This window comes from Seriola dumerili, unplaced genomic scaffold (genome assembly GCF_002260705.1).
Source record: "Seriola dumerili isolate Sdu_G_001 unplaced genomic scaffold, Sdu_1.0 BDQW01000121.1, whole genome shotgun sequence".
NCBI classification, from domain to species: domain Eukaryota; kingdom Metazoa; phylum Chordata; class Actinopteri; order Carangiformes; family Carangidae; genus Seriola; species Seriola dumerili.
The window spans coordinates 2,034,916-2,051,659 of NW_019174376.1; the positions used below are offsets into that span (position 1 = coordinate 2,034,916).

The window sequence follows — 16,744 nt, forward strand, 5'->3', positions numbered from 1 at the left end:
AGAGCTGTAGCTGAAAATCAGGTTGTATTACTGCAGAGTAAATCACTGAGTGGGAACATTTCCACAGTGAACACCCACTTTAGTGTTCCAGCTTTACATAAAATAATTTGTTTGTGACTGAGGGTGGAGACAGTTTGGCAGAATCCAGGCTTCAATTTTTCTGTATGTCTCTTCTATTTCTTAATAAGCTGAACTGTTTTGCTGTTGTTTTCAAGTGCAGTAATCACAGCTGCAGGTACAAACAAGTTCCCCATCAGAACTGATTAGGGCTGACTCTATTCCCAATGAGCCATTTGTAATGCAACATACAACAACAAATGCAAAATACACTAAATGAGAGATACAGAGGGGAATTGAGATGTGGTCTTCATCGACGTGAATAAAATGAGTCGGTTATGTAAGCTGGATGAAAAACAGCCCTTTGCCAATCATTTGGTCCACTGGCTCCACCGTTAAAAAATACAAATCTACTCTTGTGCTGCATAAATATGATAATAGCATAAATGTACTACACATTCTGTTAGCTCTCTAAGATACATGTCCATCTCCCTGTCAGGCCTGTCGCTGCAGCCAGGTATAGAAACATTTACTGGTTTGTCTGTTTATATAATTTAAGGCACGTCTTTTCAATTATGTGCATGCACATTGATGTAGAAAGCTGGAATGGGAAGCAAAGTGTGTGCGAATGTGTGTGTATGTGTGTGTGTTTGCTTATGTGTACATGTGCATGTGTGCAAATAATATAACCAATTATGTTTGTACATGCAGACATTGTTCATGGCCCTCAGCTTTGTGTGCGATGTCAAACACCCACATCCAATGTCCAGCCTGCAATCTGCCGCTGTCTGCCAGGAGACAAATAGGCAGTGGGTTGCAGGCAGTGAGAGAGAGAGAGACGGGCAGAGAGAGGAAGAGAGAGAAAGGGAGAGAATTAAAAACTGCAATAATCAACAGAAACTGTGAGAATCATTGGGCCAGGATGGCTGAAAAACAAGACAGATACAAGCAGGGAACAGCGGTTGGCGTGTGTGTGTATGTATGTATATATATATATATATATATATATATATATATATGGTGGGTATAAACAGCAGCAAAATGAGAGACAGTGAGAGTGAAATACAATCAAGATTGAAAAATGACAGGTGAGGGAAGTGGATAACACAACAAGAGAGACAATCGAGTGATGGCAAAAGAAAATGAGTTAACAAGCCTGGAAAAGAAAAAAAGGGAGGGATGAAGGGTTGCAGCAGCAGCAGCTGTTGAATTTAGATGGGGGTCTGCTGGTAGGGTTTAAGACCCTGGGGACCAAAGAGGCCCCTCCCTTACCAGAGGGCTTGGCATGGGTCTCACAGACACATAAATATATGTACATACAGTGTACAGATGCATTTAAATCTTGTACTTATGTGTGTATGCAAACAATAACTTGCCATGAAGGCATCATCTAAGCCTTCTGAGCTAAATGACAGTACAGGTTGTTTGTCAGTGCAGTCCAAAATCAGTCAAGCTGTACTACAGCTGAGTACAATGGATCGTTATTAGTTTTGCAGGTAATTGGTCACTAACCAAATTATTGGACAAATTTTGACCTGATGATGGATCTAAAAGAGGAGTTTAGGGATCAAGTTTAGGGATCACCAAAGTGATTACAATTCACCCTTGGGGGGCCATGAATGTGTGTATGCTGTTGAGACAAATCACACTGGTGGCACTAGTCAAAAGTCAGGGCATCACCAAAGGTATTACATCACCTGAGAACCACGAAGGTCTGTACAAAGTTTTGTGCCAGTTTGTCTCAGAGTTGCTAAAAGTCACTAAAAACCAAAAATCTCAACCTGCTGGTGGTGCCAGAGAAAAGGTCAGCTGGATTCTCTTTGGGGACAATTAATATCGATACAGAATTTACCCAAATAGGTGGCATGCAGTGACTTTAACAGATAGGCAAGCCGAGCTGAGCAGCCAACCAGTATCACCAAACAAAAATATACCTTTTCATGACAGTAGCAAATCTCTCTTAACTTCAGGGCCCGTCTCATGATTTTGTGCCGCCTGTCTTTCCTGTGCTGAAAGTATCTCTCCTGAGTCTTGCTTCTCTCTGCCTTGACGTCTTCATCTTTCTCCTTCCTGGCTGAATAAATTTTAGGGATTATTTTTCTGAACTAACAGTAAACATATCAAATCTGCTGTATGGAGGAAAAATGTCACTGCTATGGTAATCTTCAGCATATTTACCATTAACTGACAATAACACCCTCCAGTGACAAAGCAGAATCCTGTATTTACCTGCATCAGTGATATTAACTTTTCCTGGCTCATCGTCTGGACTGTAGTTGGGAAACACAGAGGAAACTTGTGGTGGCAGCAGGCACCACAAGAAAGCTAGCTGCCGTTATGTCTGATGGGTAATTAGCGATAGCCATAGCCAAAGCGATAGCCAAAGTGTGCTTGACAATCCCGATGCCACCCCTCACAGGCTCAAAGTTTTGGAGGCGCGTTCCTGGTAAGTTTGTGAGGGCTGTCCCACTGTCAAACCATCGAGGGCATGAGGGCTCTCTAACAGACTTTTTAAACCCTTTATGGACACTTTCGGTAAGTCCGCGTGACTGCAGACTTTGTGACTTTGAATTACCCAAAGTTCATAGCATTGCGACACGGGGTTTCCATCGTTATCAGGGGACGCCCGGAAGCGTAAAAAAACGGTAAACAACGGCCATAAAACGCAAGAAATAATAAGATAGAAGAAGAACAGTTGACAAACAAGCATGTAAGGAACGAACCCTAATGTAAGCATTACAAGAAAAAAGACAGTATGTGACAGAGCTCACAGTGATTCAGAGCCAGAACTCTGTAGTTATTTGTCATATGATCACACGATGATGAATTCCAAATATCCAAATTGGATCAGATCCGATCCAACATTGTTTTTCTGTTTACAAACAGGGAGCGAAGGAGGGAATAAAAAATTACTAATGATATAAGTGCTGTCCCATTCCTCTTTAAACCATTTTGAGCCCTTGCAGCCTTGCACACTCAAACACTCACCAGGTGGTGTCAATTAATTCTGTAGTAAGTTTGAGAAGTTTGACACAGAATATTGTTACATAAGTAGCGCAGCTCACTTCAGGAATAGCTCAATGCACGCTGTGTGTGTAGCGGGCGAGAACAGTGAGGCTGGCGACATGAGCAGAGAGTTAGCTAGTTAGTTAGCAGTTAGCAGTGTAGCTCTGAATGTACAGTGCCATGGATGTGCCAGTAAATAAATGCTACGACTCCTCAAGACCGAAGTTCCGTCGTCTTCCCTGTGCTTCCCCACTACAGTCTACAAGATGAGCCGGGAAAGGTTAACAGCACTGATGCAGGTAAATACAGGATTCTGCATTGTCACTGGAATTCAGTTCATGGCAAATATTTTGAAGATTACCATGGAAGTGACATTTTCCTCCATACAGCAAATTTGATATGTTTATTGTCAAAAAAATAATCCTAAAACTTCTTCAGCCAGGAAGGTGACAGGTGAAGATGTCCAGGCAGAGAGCAGCAAGCAGAAGAGAGACTTTGAGCACAGGAAAACAGCCAGTACAAAATCATGAGACAGTCCCTGAATTTAAGAGAGATTTGCTACTGCTGCTGCCAAGAAAAGCTATGTTTTAGTTTAGTCCATACTGGTTGGCTGCTTGGTTTGGCTTGCCTACCTGTAGAATTCAAACCACGCCACTGGGTTTAGGCAACTAAAACTACTTAGTTAAAGGCATCCTGTGAAGTTTTTGACCCACAGTAGAACTATGGGCAATGCTTTTTGTTGCTCCTGGTTTTTGCTTTTTGTTTTTGCTTGTTTTTTTTGTTTTTTTTAACCATTTTTGTATCATGAGCATCAAGGATGCACATGATGCTTTTGATGAGAAACAGTAAATCGTAGCTTTGTTTACAAGAAAAGTGCACATGGTATCTCTCAGGTTAAGGAGAGATCATGGTTATGGCTAAAACAAATCAGTCAAGGTTACAAAACCAACACTGACAGCTGTCTCCCGTGCCAAAGTTGCACGTTATTTACAGTCTCCGCCCTGTGAGGTTTTACAGCACTATAATTACCTCATGCTACATCCACCTCTGCTTCTGACAGACAACAGGCATTACTCACACGGCCATAAAAGGTCACTTGTCAGGAAACTGTAAGCATAGATTGTTTTAAGTGTCTGTGCAATTGACCAATGACTTCATTTTTTATAAAGATAAAGGTGCAGTAACAATATCCACAAGAAAATGGAAACACAGAAGACAACACCCTCTGCATATGGTGAATATTTGTTGACTGCCAATGCTTGCTGAGAGGGAACAATGCTTTCCAACACACACACACACAAACACACACACACACACACACACACATATGCACAGATTCCATTCAGGACATTTTTAATGCTTGTCACATCCTTCCTCTCCATCTAGTTTCAAACAAAAGTGCCCCTCCCACCAACCAGGAGACATATAGCTAAATGTTTTAAAGGCAGAGCTGGATGAGATAAGAAGATTAGGCATGTGTTCCTCCTCCTCCTACACATTGGTGGGCTGTCAGGCAGGCAGGCAGACAGGCTGCTCACTTTTTGCTCCATGGCTCGTTTGCAGTGGTTTGGTGATGGTGTGTAAGCTCGACTGAGGGCAGAGGAGGAAGCGGAGGAGGGGTCCCATTTTTGTCTTATCAGAGTCTAGTGGTTGAGAGAGTGTGTGTGTGTGCACCTCAGTCTCTGTCAGCCTCTGTGTCTGTCTCCCCCACAAACTCATCAACTATCCTCTCTCTCTCCTCACACACACAAATTCACATATAAGCACAGTGAGACTGACAGGAGAGAGGAGTTCAGGCTGCCAACGTCTGCTCCATCCGTCAAGCTAATCAGGCTTCGAGCCCCAGATAACAGCATCATTAGCACTTCTCTCAACAACAGAAAACCCCTCACAACTGCTAAAGCTCCAGTCACACAATATTACCAAACGTTGCTGTATCTCCTAATTCACTCTATAGACAAGTCTAAGCAGAGTCGACTGGCACAGTGCCTCGAGGGCAAAGCGGCTCTCACTGCTTTAGATATACAGCAGTGAAGATTGGACGCCAAGATCCAGTGATGGTGGTTTAGTTTTCAAGTTGTCTTGCAGCTATCTTGTACTTTTTTGTAGCTATTTTACTTAATCACTAGCTTAAGGAGCCGAAGTTTACCACCCAACATTACATTGTTAACACTCTGCTAATAATTTCACATATTTTCCTGCGTCAAGTTGTTTATTAAAGATCCACACGTAGAAATGGAGCAATTAGTCCCCCATCAAAGTGAAATACTCTGCATAATTCATCAGGGTGAGTGAGAGGGGGAGGAAGGAGAACAGAGAAGTGGAGAGCTGAGGAGAGGGAAGATTAGGTTTTGTTCACTCGGTTTCCGACCAGAAAATAGGAGCAACACCAGCCTCCCTACGGACAACAGGAGAGTGAGAAAAATGGAGCTTCAGAGCCGCGTCGACGCTGTGAGTTCAGGACAACGAAGAGAGAGACGGAGGAAGACAGGTAGACAGACTGAACGTAAACCATGACAGATGAACTGAGATGGCCTGCAGGAAGTTACAGAAATAATAGACTCAGATAAGAAAAAAGACAGCAATAAACATGCTGAAAAATATTCTTAGTCTCTTAAGTGCGTCTTGAAAATGGCACCACTCCAGAAGTGCCACGGCAGCTCGACCTGCCTGTCTTTTAGGGCTGGGTATTAAACCTCAGTGCTTCTCCAGTATAGACCGAAATGTTTTTGTAGCACTGAAATTCAGAAACTGTCTAGCAGTGAAAGCTCTTGCTGAATGGCTTAGTATCAGGTTTACTTAGTATCAGGTAGTTACTGCCTGAAAGTTGAGTTTCAAAGTTAATTCTTGAGCTTAGAAACTGCAGTTGACCAAACAATCTCACCTCAGGGTCCATTTCCTTAAATAAATGGCTTGACATTTTGGGGAAATACACTAATTCTTTACTGCGTGTTAGAGGAGAAGATTGATAAGACTGTAATTTCAGCAGCTAGTTAGCATAGCACAAAAACTGGGAAACCAGGGGAAACAGCTCTGTCTGAAGGAAACAAAATCTGATGACCAGTACCTCCAAAGCTCATCTGTTAACACTTTACACCTTTGTTCGTTTAATCCACACAAAAACTGATGTGTTAAAATGATGGATTACTAGAGTTCACTCTTTCTTGGTCAGGAGCAGTGACTTCCTGGAGTCTTGTCGTCACTGTGAGGTTGCCAAACAGGCAGCTCCCTGTTTCCAGTCTTTGTGCTAAGCTAAACTAACTGGCTGCTGGATTCATATTTATCATACATGTCCAGTACATGCAGTATCAGGTTTCTCAGCTAACTCTTGGCAAGAAATCTATTAACTTGACTATTGAGATATCATATTGACAATAGGATCCCCGAATATCAAATAACATTCAGCTCTACTGTCTTCCTTGAACAGAAAAGAGCTAAACACATATACACCCAGGAGAGGTCAGAACATCCTGTAACAGCAAAGCACACAGAAAGTTATACCCTGTTCAAATAGACTGGTAATGCACAGCAGAGACACAGAGAGAATGAAAGAGAGGGAGGGAAAGAGCATGAAGAAGTGAGGAAAACGAGACGCCTCATCATCTAAGTGACATTTTGAAGGTTCCAGTGCTTGCCCACAATGTCACATTTGAATGGGTTTCCAGCCTTCACATGCCTTCCAGTTATTTATGTTATAGATATATAGAAATCCTACAATAAAATAAAATAGAAACACACCTTGAGAGAGAAATGAGTTGTCTGACATGAATTGGGATCAGCGACCTCAGCCTGGAGCAAATAGCTTCGATCAGAACCTGAGACGGTCTGAGAGCCCAGCTATTAGCTGTCTTTTATCTCAAAGGGAATATTTGATGTCGAAGGAAATATTCGAGGTCTTGTGGACTCGCTGTTGCTATCTCCATTTCAGCCAACAGCCACCTGCTGTCAGCTCAACCTATGTGTAAGCAAATCCAGTCACAATTAATTCACACAGGATGCATGATTACTCATGACAGCAGCTTTTGTCTCTGTCTGCATTGCTTCTGCACAACAGGCAAAGAAGAAATCTTTTTTTTCAGGCAGCAAGCTTACTTTAAAAAAAAAGCACCATGCCTAAGTGCTAATATAGTTCTGAATGCATAAAGTAATCCACTTAACACTTATTAACACATTGGGAATAGGCAATGCATCAATTTATCACAAGTTGAAATTTATCTGCATGTTTTCTTGTTAAAAAGGGGGCATGCTGTTCCCCCACTCATTTTGAGAGTGACGCCATGTTAAGAAAGAAAGCTCTTAACCGAGCCATTGATCCCTCTCTACCAATAATTGAATTAGTGCATGAACCCGTGAGCCAACTGTGCTGACTGAATTTAGCTGAGAGGTAATGCTCCGATGAAATGATAATGCAGGCAACTTGTAATGCAACAGTCGCAGACATCTCCAGCTCTGTGCCAAATTGAAATAGAGATTTTGTGTGATTTTTGTGCTGGTCCGCAGTTCCAATTAAATCTGAATCCAGAGCCTCAACACAGTGACTGATCCTCAAAAGTGCCAGAGGAAGACACGTGCAGTAGTCCACCATCTATGCCAATGAGCCACGTCGTACGATTAGTATGAGCCCTGTTAATGACCACATGTGCCAGAGAATGAATAATAAATTAGGCCTCAGAAGTGTAGGATGGAAGAACCCATAGAAATGCATGTTACATTTCTATCACCTTGTGTACGCTGCCAGCAATTAGTAAACCCAGTGGGGAATAGCAGGGTGGAAAATAAAGCAATCCAAGAACTAGTAGTGAGAAATGATTTAGTTTTGCTGTAAAAATCAACAACATGGTCATGAAGATTCTTGTTGTAATTCAGTCGCAATTTATGGCGGAGCCATGCAGAGAGGTAATGTGGATAATAAAAGGCCCAAAGAAAAAAAAGTTTGCATAAAACTGAATTAATTAGAAATAGAGAGAGAGGAAAGAGTAAAAGAGGGAAAAAAAATCTGTGTTGTGATATCAATGTGCCGACTGGGAGCTACAAAGACACAGCATCATGGTGCTGTAGCCTGAAGAAGTGTTTTTTAAAGTCTGGATTGGGACCAATCCTGGGCCATGGAAAGATTAAAATAACTTGAAATTGATGTTTGCCAAGATTTTCCAAGTCCCTCTGATGTAATGTAGTTTGAATAAAATCCTAAAATCAGGGCAAATTAGATTAACCTAGATTAAAAACTGTAAAGGAAAATGTGCTTGAAAGCATGGCTCCCCTGAGGAAGGGGGAAAAAAAAGCAGTGACCTAAAGTAGATGTCGTGTTCTCAACTGTCAGTTCGATAAACTGAACTGTGATTAACTGAAGGAAACAGAATTCCTGAGCATGCAGAGGGCAGGGAAGCTCCTTTCCCCTCTAAGGGATTTCCTCCTTCCTGTGCTATAGTAGCAGGCCAATATAGCACCAACTGCTTGGGGTCTTGGCATATGCATACACGTGTGGGAGCATGTGCGGATGGTTACGATGTACTGCCCACAGACGCCGATGGCAGACATGGGGACCAAGCAGCATCCTGGGCAGGGCCGTGGCTAATGAGGAGAGGATGCTCCATTAACGCTCCCCGGAGCTAAAAGCCTGGTAGTCACAGCCCACTCCTGTCATAAAGGGGAAGAAATGGGCAGGAAAGGTACTGACGAAGTGGCACAAGCTTATCTAACCCTGGCATGCGTGCACGCTGAGTAAAAATAAAGATGAGCTGAAGGAACTGGCAGCTAATATCCTGTTGAGTGTGGCTGCTGACTAAATTGGTGCCAGTACAATGTTAATATTAGGGAAAAGATGAGAGGGAGAACTGGCAGCCCATATTGGTATGGGTTGCTGGTAGCTAGATGAGGTTCTCTACAGTTTAAAGCAGGACAAGTTAGCCATAAGGTAGCGGTGATTAGAATATCGATTTGGCTCTTGAAAGAAAGCAAAATTAATGTCAGCAAGTCCTCTTCTCATTCTGTAGACTCCTCAATTCTCACAGGCAGTTTGGCACTTGGACCTTTTAATGTTCAGATTCCTGATTGACAGGACACCCCCACCCCACTTCCACTGAACTTCTTCTCTCACATCTTCCCAAAACTACTGCTGAGTCATGAGGAAATGAGCAGCAGACAGAATCATTACACCATGAAATACAGCCAGACAGAGGAAAAATACAGTGAAGCTTGTGTAGAGGAAGAGAGAGGCAGAGAGAGAGAGAGAGAGAGAGAGAGAGAGAGAGAGAGAGAAGATGAGGTCTGATCCCAAGTGGTAGCAGCTCTGATGGCGGCGTCCAACGGGAAAAATGAGTGCAGACCCTGACCCTACACAGCAATCCCATTACACTGCCTAATTGGATAGGGTGTGTGCACTGCAGTGATAGAATTAGAGCACTAAAGTGGAAGAGCAAGGGAGCCCTTTGGACCTCCATTTCTGATTCGGTTTGGTTTGCAGACAGTTAAAGCCATTGCAAAGAAATATCCTTGAGGAGAAACAGCTCCAACAGAACTATAAATAACAAAAGGTGCAAGACAGGTAGAAGACTTTACGCGGCGCCTGACGTTCACTGGCAACAGTTTGTTTCAGAAGCAGCTGTTTTCCTCTCCTATTTTCTACCTTGGAGCCTAATCAAGGAAGGGGCTAGGAAAGAGAATGAGCTCTCAGCCACGCACGATAGGAGGAGAGCCGCAGCCCCATTTGAAATCAGACTTCTTTGAAATAGAGTGGCTGCTGATGAATAATCGGTTAATTCTTAACGATATTGCATGCCTATTTTCTGCAAGAGCAGCACACCTTATGATCTCAGTTCATTTTCATTAATCTCAGAACAAGAAATTCAGCGCCTTCTTGCAGAAAGGAGCAAAGCCCAAATGAAAATTGTGAGTTTAAGTGCAAAATATACTCCATCTCCGTGAACCTTTTGACAAGGCTGTTCTAATCCTCTATTCTTCCAACTGAAAGTAAACAAGGTGTACGTACTGTATTTCACAGCTGTGAGTACAGCAGTCGTTACCACCATGGAGTTTCTGTAGAAGACTTGTAAGCAGTCAAGGGAAGCAGTCGCCAGGGAGAGGTAATCCATAGATTTATAAATGGTGTGCAGAAAATAGAGAATCAATAGTGCTTTAATGCGTACATTTCAATTGAGTACACTAATGTCGTTGGAGGGACCCAATTCATCGCAAACAAGTTGACCCTCCTTCCTATCCATCACGGTCAACCGAAACATAAAAAAATCAAACAGTTCCATATGACCGTGACAGGGAGGTCAATGTGGAGGTTAAGGACTTGATGTAATGAGTTTTACAAACTATAGTCAACACAACCACCCAACATACACACACACACACATACACACACACAGACACACTCATACCCCAAGGCAGCGTCTGACAGGATAATTGCTGACAGTTATGGTAACAAACATAGAGAAGAAACTTTTTTGTTTTTATGTTTTGGTTCAAAACTAAATCTCTGGGATGCAGGCTCATTAAAATGTGGCCTACCTCTAAAGCTGGAGAGTAATGGCCTGCGATGAGAGGGACCCACAGTTTCAGTGATACAATGACCTATAGTTTTAGATACGCTGTGCAGTAAATCCACTGTGGAGATTTAAAGCTCAGAAATAGTTACGCTTAGAAATGCAGAGGGATCTAATACCCTGTGTTAACAAGTTGTGTCATACTCCCTTACCCCCTTAAGTTAAACTCAGCCCAACAAGCATGGCACTAAAAATAATCATAAGGGTTTGCAACAACAGCAGTCAAATGAACCATAAAATTATTTCATTTTGGACAAAGGGAATGAAAATTATGCTGTTTATCCTCTTGAGCACCAGCACCACTAGACTTTTGCATCTTAAGAATAATAAACACCAACAAACAATAATAATAATAATCATACAGACACCTAACTCGTATCTTATCATCATATACTGCCACTGGTATGATCCATAAAAGCATATGATCTATTCTTAAAAAAGCCTAGCCTGTGTACAGTTCATATGGCACTTGCATGTGATCTATATGTCTTCGCCTGCAAGCGAGAAAGAACTCCCATGTCTTGCTGCCTCTGAGTCAGCCATGATCATTTATTTATTCATAGAACTGAATCCAAAGCGTGATTCATCGTGGCAGTCTTTTTCGCCTGCCAGAACATTTGGAGGGACTATCTGGCCCCTATGACGCCGCGTTATTCAAGACAGTAAAATACTAGAGACAGCTGATACTGAAGACACAAAGGCCGCGCCTTGGGGCCGTGCAGGCTGGGTATGGTTATTGCTGTCACATATAGCCACAGAGCCCCGCGGGGCTCCACAGGTGGCCTGGCACGTGAGATGAAAAAGCACATGAGAAAGAAACTAATAATAATACATTTGTTTTTGTGCCACACAGGTAGAGGATGTAACATATCGCTGCTGCCATTTAAAATGACTCTTGGGAAAAATAGTGTGCCAACGTCTCAAAGTGCTTCAAGGAGCTGCTAAGAAAAACTGACTGTCTCACTTGTGGATGAGGAGCAAAAGGTTTTTTCTCTTTTCCTGTTATTCATTTCAACACAAATGCATTTCTTTGTTGATCAAACCTTTGCTGTATCACTGGGTTCAGGGTTGATTGAGAGATTCTGCAATGTGGTGTAGTCAGTGTGTTCAGGCTGCTGCTGCTGCTTGCTTGTTGCACTACTGTTGCTGTGCCTTGATTCCTCACTACTGTTGTCAAGTGGATGGAGCATAGCAGAACTTCTATTATGGTAGTGAAGTCACCAAACCTCAAGTTCAAGTTGATTCTTAAGTCCTCAGTATGAAATGTAAGTCCATATTCGAGCCAGTAATGTCAAGAGTCACAGGTCAAACTGTGTTGAGTTCTTTGTACTCAAGTTTGTGACCAACCTCAGTTTAAAACTAATCAATCATTTTATATTAGCAATTTATCACAAAGAATTACCACCCAACTCTGTAGTTCTCCTCAACTCTATGGAGCAGTTCAGCGGTTTATATTTTAGCTCATTGTTGTGGTTTTATGCACCCCTACTTTACTGTTTTGATTCACACTCAATGCTCTCATCAGCCTCATTTCCAGCCGCAGCCGGCAGCTATAGAAAATGCCCTGACAAACCCACTGTATGCTTCCGGCCCAGTCACAAAAGGTATAAGCAGACAAAGTGTGCGACTAGTTGGTGAAAACAGTGGAGGAGCAGCAGCTAAAGAGATATTTCCCCCAGGAGTTGGTGAAGAGCAAAACATCCAAGTGGCAAAAAAACTCCTCAAGGGGGCAAACGTTTCTCTGTATCTGCTGGATATAAAGTGGCAACTGTTTACTCACTACCTACTTTATAAAATAATATGTTAAAGGAAAAGTTAATTCATGCTGCTTTTAGGCGAAGCCATGTAACTCTTGAAAGTCAAGCTTTCTCTTACAAATGAAAATTTAATTCCTAACAACAACATGCAACAACCTTGTACAATTCAATACACTTGGGGTTTTTACTGCTTCAACCCGATTTCATGACCAGTAGCTTATGGAGGTTTAGAAAACTTTATGTTGCTTATCACTTGTGCTACTGTTACACTGTCTTTAAATAGAGTCAGAGATAAACAAATGAAAATGTCTGTTATCAATAGACTTGGGAAATAAAGGGAAGTCATTGTGCCATTATCCTGTCATTGCCATTTGTGGTGACAATGGTCACACTTCAGCAAATGTTACATAGTCCTGCTTACTTAGGCATTTTTATATTGGCAGATACTCACATTGAAATTTAAGTTGATGCTCACAAGGAAGCATGGCTAATGTTTAAGTTGATGTGTGAACTTCCAGTGCAAGTCGGTGTTCAGGTCATTAAAACTCACATCCAAGTTGATTTGCAAGTTTTCAGTGTTTGAGTATGGACGGCACACACACCTTCCCAGACAGACTTCACCTGTTTACAGTGTTTTGAGAGCCCAGAGACTTCGATCATCAATTCAACACACCATCTTCCCCGATGTTTAATCTCTCCTCCTTAGTCTCCTACTGCCTGCCACCCAGGTGCAGCCGGACCATCACTCAACAACTCAAATCATTGCCTCTGTCAGTTAACAAATTCCGGACGGAGCCTTCTCCGAGCAGACAAATGTGGGGCCATCAGTGCTGCCCAAATGCGAATTGTATTTATCAGCCGTCAGAATGCGAGTGCTTAGCTGCTTCTACAGGGTCGCTGCTGCTGCCTGCCTGCTGCCTGCCGGCCTGATATTTTAAATCCTGATCAAATCTGACGGCCGCAGCATTTCAACTCTCAGGAGACATATCTTTTTCTTTTTTCTTTTTTTTTTTTTTTTTTTTACAACTTCCAGAGTATTCCAGAGCTACAACAGAAGGAAAACACACACACACACACACACACACACACACTGAAGACATTTGCATGCTTAAAAATCCCTCACATCCTACAGGCCTCCAAAGTAATTACATTCACAGCGATGGAAACTGCGCACATGGTATTGAGATTATATTCACTTGAATAGAAAGAAATTGAGGGGCAGTTAGCGCATGAAATGACTGGAAATATACAGAAGAAGAGAAGTGCATGCTTTTGTTTCCAGACATTATCAGTTTTGAAGGCTCCAGCTGCCACATAGACGTGTTGGTAGGGAACAACAGCCGTGCAGTGCGTATGTTTTCTTGTCATAGTGACAGATCACAGTTCCCTTAACTGGGTAATATGATTTCACTTCATTTCCGCACACACAGTTTCAGGCTCTCATCATCTGTAGGCTAATATGAAGTACACATTTCCTGTCTGACACATTATAGCCTGAATGAAACAGAAGCACTGACATCAAATAAATTATTGAAGAAAGTGATTTGAAATATTGTGTAAGATTGTGAGATTCAATAGTTTGAATTACCATTTAAATGTCTTTTTTTTCATTATACTGCTGTCTCTTAAAAATAACCACATGTTCCACAGTTGCCAAGATTGATGCAAGAATGACTGATTTCAAGCTGTTGTAATGCCAACCTGCCATCCTTAAAGAGCATCAAAATAATGTGATAATGAGCTACCACTCTGCTTGTGGAAGACATCCTGCTGCTACAGCCAGGCTATACAAGGCAGTCACGCAGGGATAGCTACCCCAGTGTCTTGCATTTGAATGTGTGTGTATGCAGGTGTGTAACAACAGAGTAAGCTGATACGGATTTTCTGCTGCCTTCATCATCACTTGAAGTCAACCCTCCGGCCAAATGGGTGTGGATTTCTCTCTCTCTCTCTCTCTCTCTCACTCACTCTCACTCTCTCTCTCTCTCCCACTGTCTGTGTGTCATGAGTGTGAAACACACATACAAACACACATATATGTCGATATTTCTGTATGTGCATGCATGTCCATATCTGTCTATGTGCTTGCATATGTATTAGTGTGTGTGGATGTGTTATCCGTGGCCCTGATGTGCTTTACATCTAAACAATGAGAACATTTGCATAGAGCGCTCTAATCTTGCTCCTGCAGGCCACTAATTTTGCTAAAAATGTCAATGGTAAGGCGATCACAATCACACTGTTAACCTCAGCCTCAGGCACGTATTCATCACCCTGATAAACATTTTATAGTTTGGTTCATTTTCATTGTAGTGACAGTAATCATCAGCTGGTATTCAGTTTGCACTGAGACAAAGCCAAGATCCATTTACTGGACAGAAACAACCCACAGAGCATAATTATGACTCTTATTAGATCTGCAGCACCTGATAATTCACTGGCGCATTGAAGGCTGTCCTCGAGAAACATCAACAACATCAATCAATCCTGCATGATTATCTGAGGCAGCAAACCCACCAAAATCCAGCAGATCAATACTACAGAGGAAACAAATAATAAGGCACAGTGTGGGATCACAAAGGTGGGGTCAAGATGCATTTTTAAGAGTTCTTTTTTTTATTTTATCACCATGTTGGCAAAGCTCAGGCTTGCTGGAATGTATTGATCTTGGGCTGAATTTCAAAAACAGAGACAATGCTGGCAAATTATCTGAATTACATGACCTGAGTGCCTGTTCATCATTTTGATCTACCCTGTATTTCCTGCAAGGCTCAGCCTAAATGACAGATTTTGGGACGCCTTGGTGCCTGTTAATGGCAGCAGCACACACCTGAATGCAACATGCTGATGAGAATATTAAGGGGCTATACTTAGTTTGATCCCAGTCAGAAGCCTTTATGCCTCCAGTCTTGTCTGGCCAGTATATTTGATGTGTATACGAGATGAAAAGTGTAACCCCCAGCGTTAGCGTTCATGGACTGCATGGAAAGGTGCCAAAATAAAAAAGAAGGGATCTTTAGAAATAACTTACCCCGAGGATGACTGTATCTTCTCCTTGAAATATTGGGATGAACTTATCTCCGCGGATAATTTCGGATTTGTTCAGTGGACGAAATCGACACAACACCTTGATATTGCATTCTGCATCATCAGCCATTGTGGAAAAAAATTATGTACGCGCTCCCAGAAGAGAAAGAGGAATTTATAAAAGATTATTTTAGAAAAAAATCCCTGTGCGATGTTTTCCCGCAAACCACCTGGACGCAGTTTGAAACCATCGGCTATACCCACATGCAAAGCGAGACTTGCAGGCGAGGCATTCGGAAGAATGGACTACTACGACTTTTGGGAGAGACTACAGCCAAATTCATTGAAGAAATATACAACGAAAACAAAATAAAGCCCCTTTGAAAGAGTTTCTGGTTTAAAATGTCCTCAACCCAAACTCAGGTGCAGTTGAGCGGTGGGCAACAAATGGAGAGTTGTAAATGGGGAGTACAGTCCACACTGGTCCGGTCGACAGTGTCGAGAGGCTGCAGGCTCCTCAGGAGCATGCCTTGCATCACTGTCATCCCTGCTCTCTCACTGGGGGCGGGGCGTGGTAAAGTAGCGACTCAAATCCTCTCTCATCAGCACCACTGAGCAGAGGGGCCGAGGAGCAGGGAGAAGAGCTCCAACTCTGCCTTTTATTCCTACTACCACATTTCTTCTGGCGTTGAAGTTGTGAGACCTTTAGTTTTAACCAAATGTCAGCAAATTGCGCAAAAGCTGAAACTATTGCCAGCATCTGGTGAGGTATTTTCTGTGGCCAGTAGGCTAGTTGGGAGAGTTGAGTAGAGCATTTCTTTTTTTCAGGTATGCACCAGACTTGTCGTCATGGTAATGCTATTTTGCATGACTGGATTGTGATTAGGGAACCAAAGGCTCCATCATGTTTGCTCAGAGATTTAAAGGGCTCTCCATTGTTGTAGCAATGCACTGCCTGGGAACCTGCATGACAGATTACAGAAATCAAAGTCAAACATATCCTGATTTGTATTCTTTAGTATGGGTCAAGTTTTTAAAGAAAATGCTGGATTTTGCACTTTCCATGCTGAAACTGTATCTTTCGTCAGACCCTCCCTGCCTGGTAAATGCCAAGGTCCTTCAAACTCCACAACCCAAGTTTGGATCACAGACTTTGTCTTATAAAGTCTCTAGTCCACAGCTGTATAATGTCTTCTGAGCCACAGAAGAGCTGTCACTTTGGAAGAAAACTTCACTTTACCTCGAAGGCACAAGGCAAGAATTGCAGTAAGAATGAATAAGTATTATAATAGTAATAGTTAATCAGAAGTGTGATAATCCAACTCTGTATGTGACAGACTATACCCC

General features: G+C 42.3%; 1 protein-coding gene across 1 annotated transcript in view; it reads right to left on the reverse strand.

Annotated features, from left to right (window-relative positions):
- Positions 1–15,527, reverse strand: part of kif5a (kinesin family member 5A) — a 56,489-nt gene extending 40,962 nt beyond the window's left edge. The window contains exon 1 of the mRNA XM_022748243.1: positions 15,402–15,527. Within this exon, the coding sequence (XP_022603964.1) occupies positions 15,402–15,527 (126 nt within the window). The remainder of the gene's footprint in view (positions 1–15,401) is intronic.
- Positions 15,528–16,744: the final 1,217 nt, after the last annotated feature.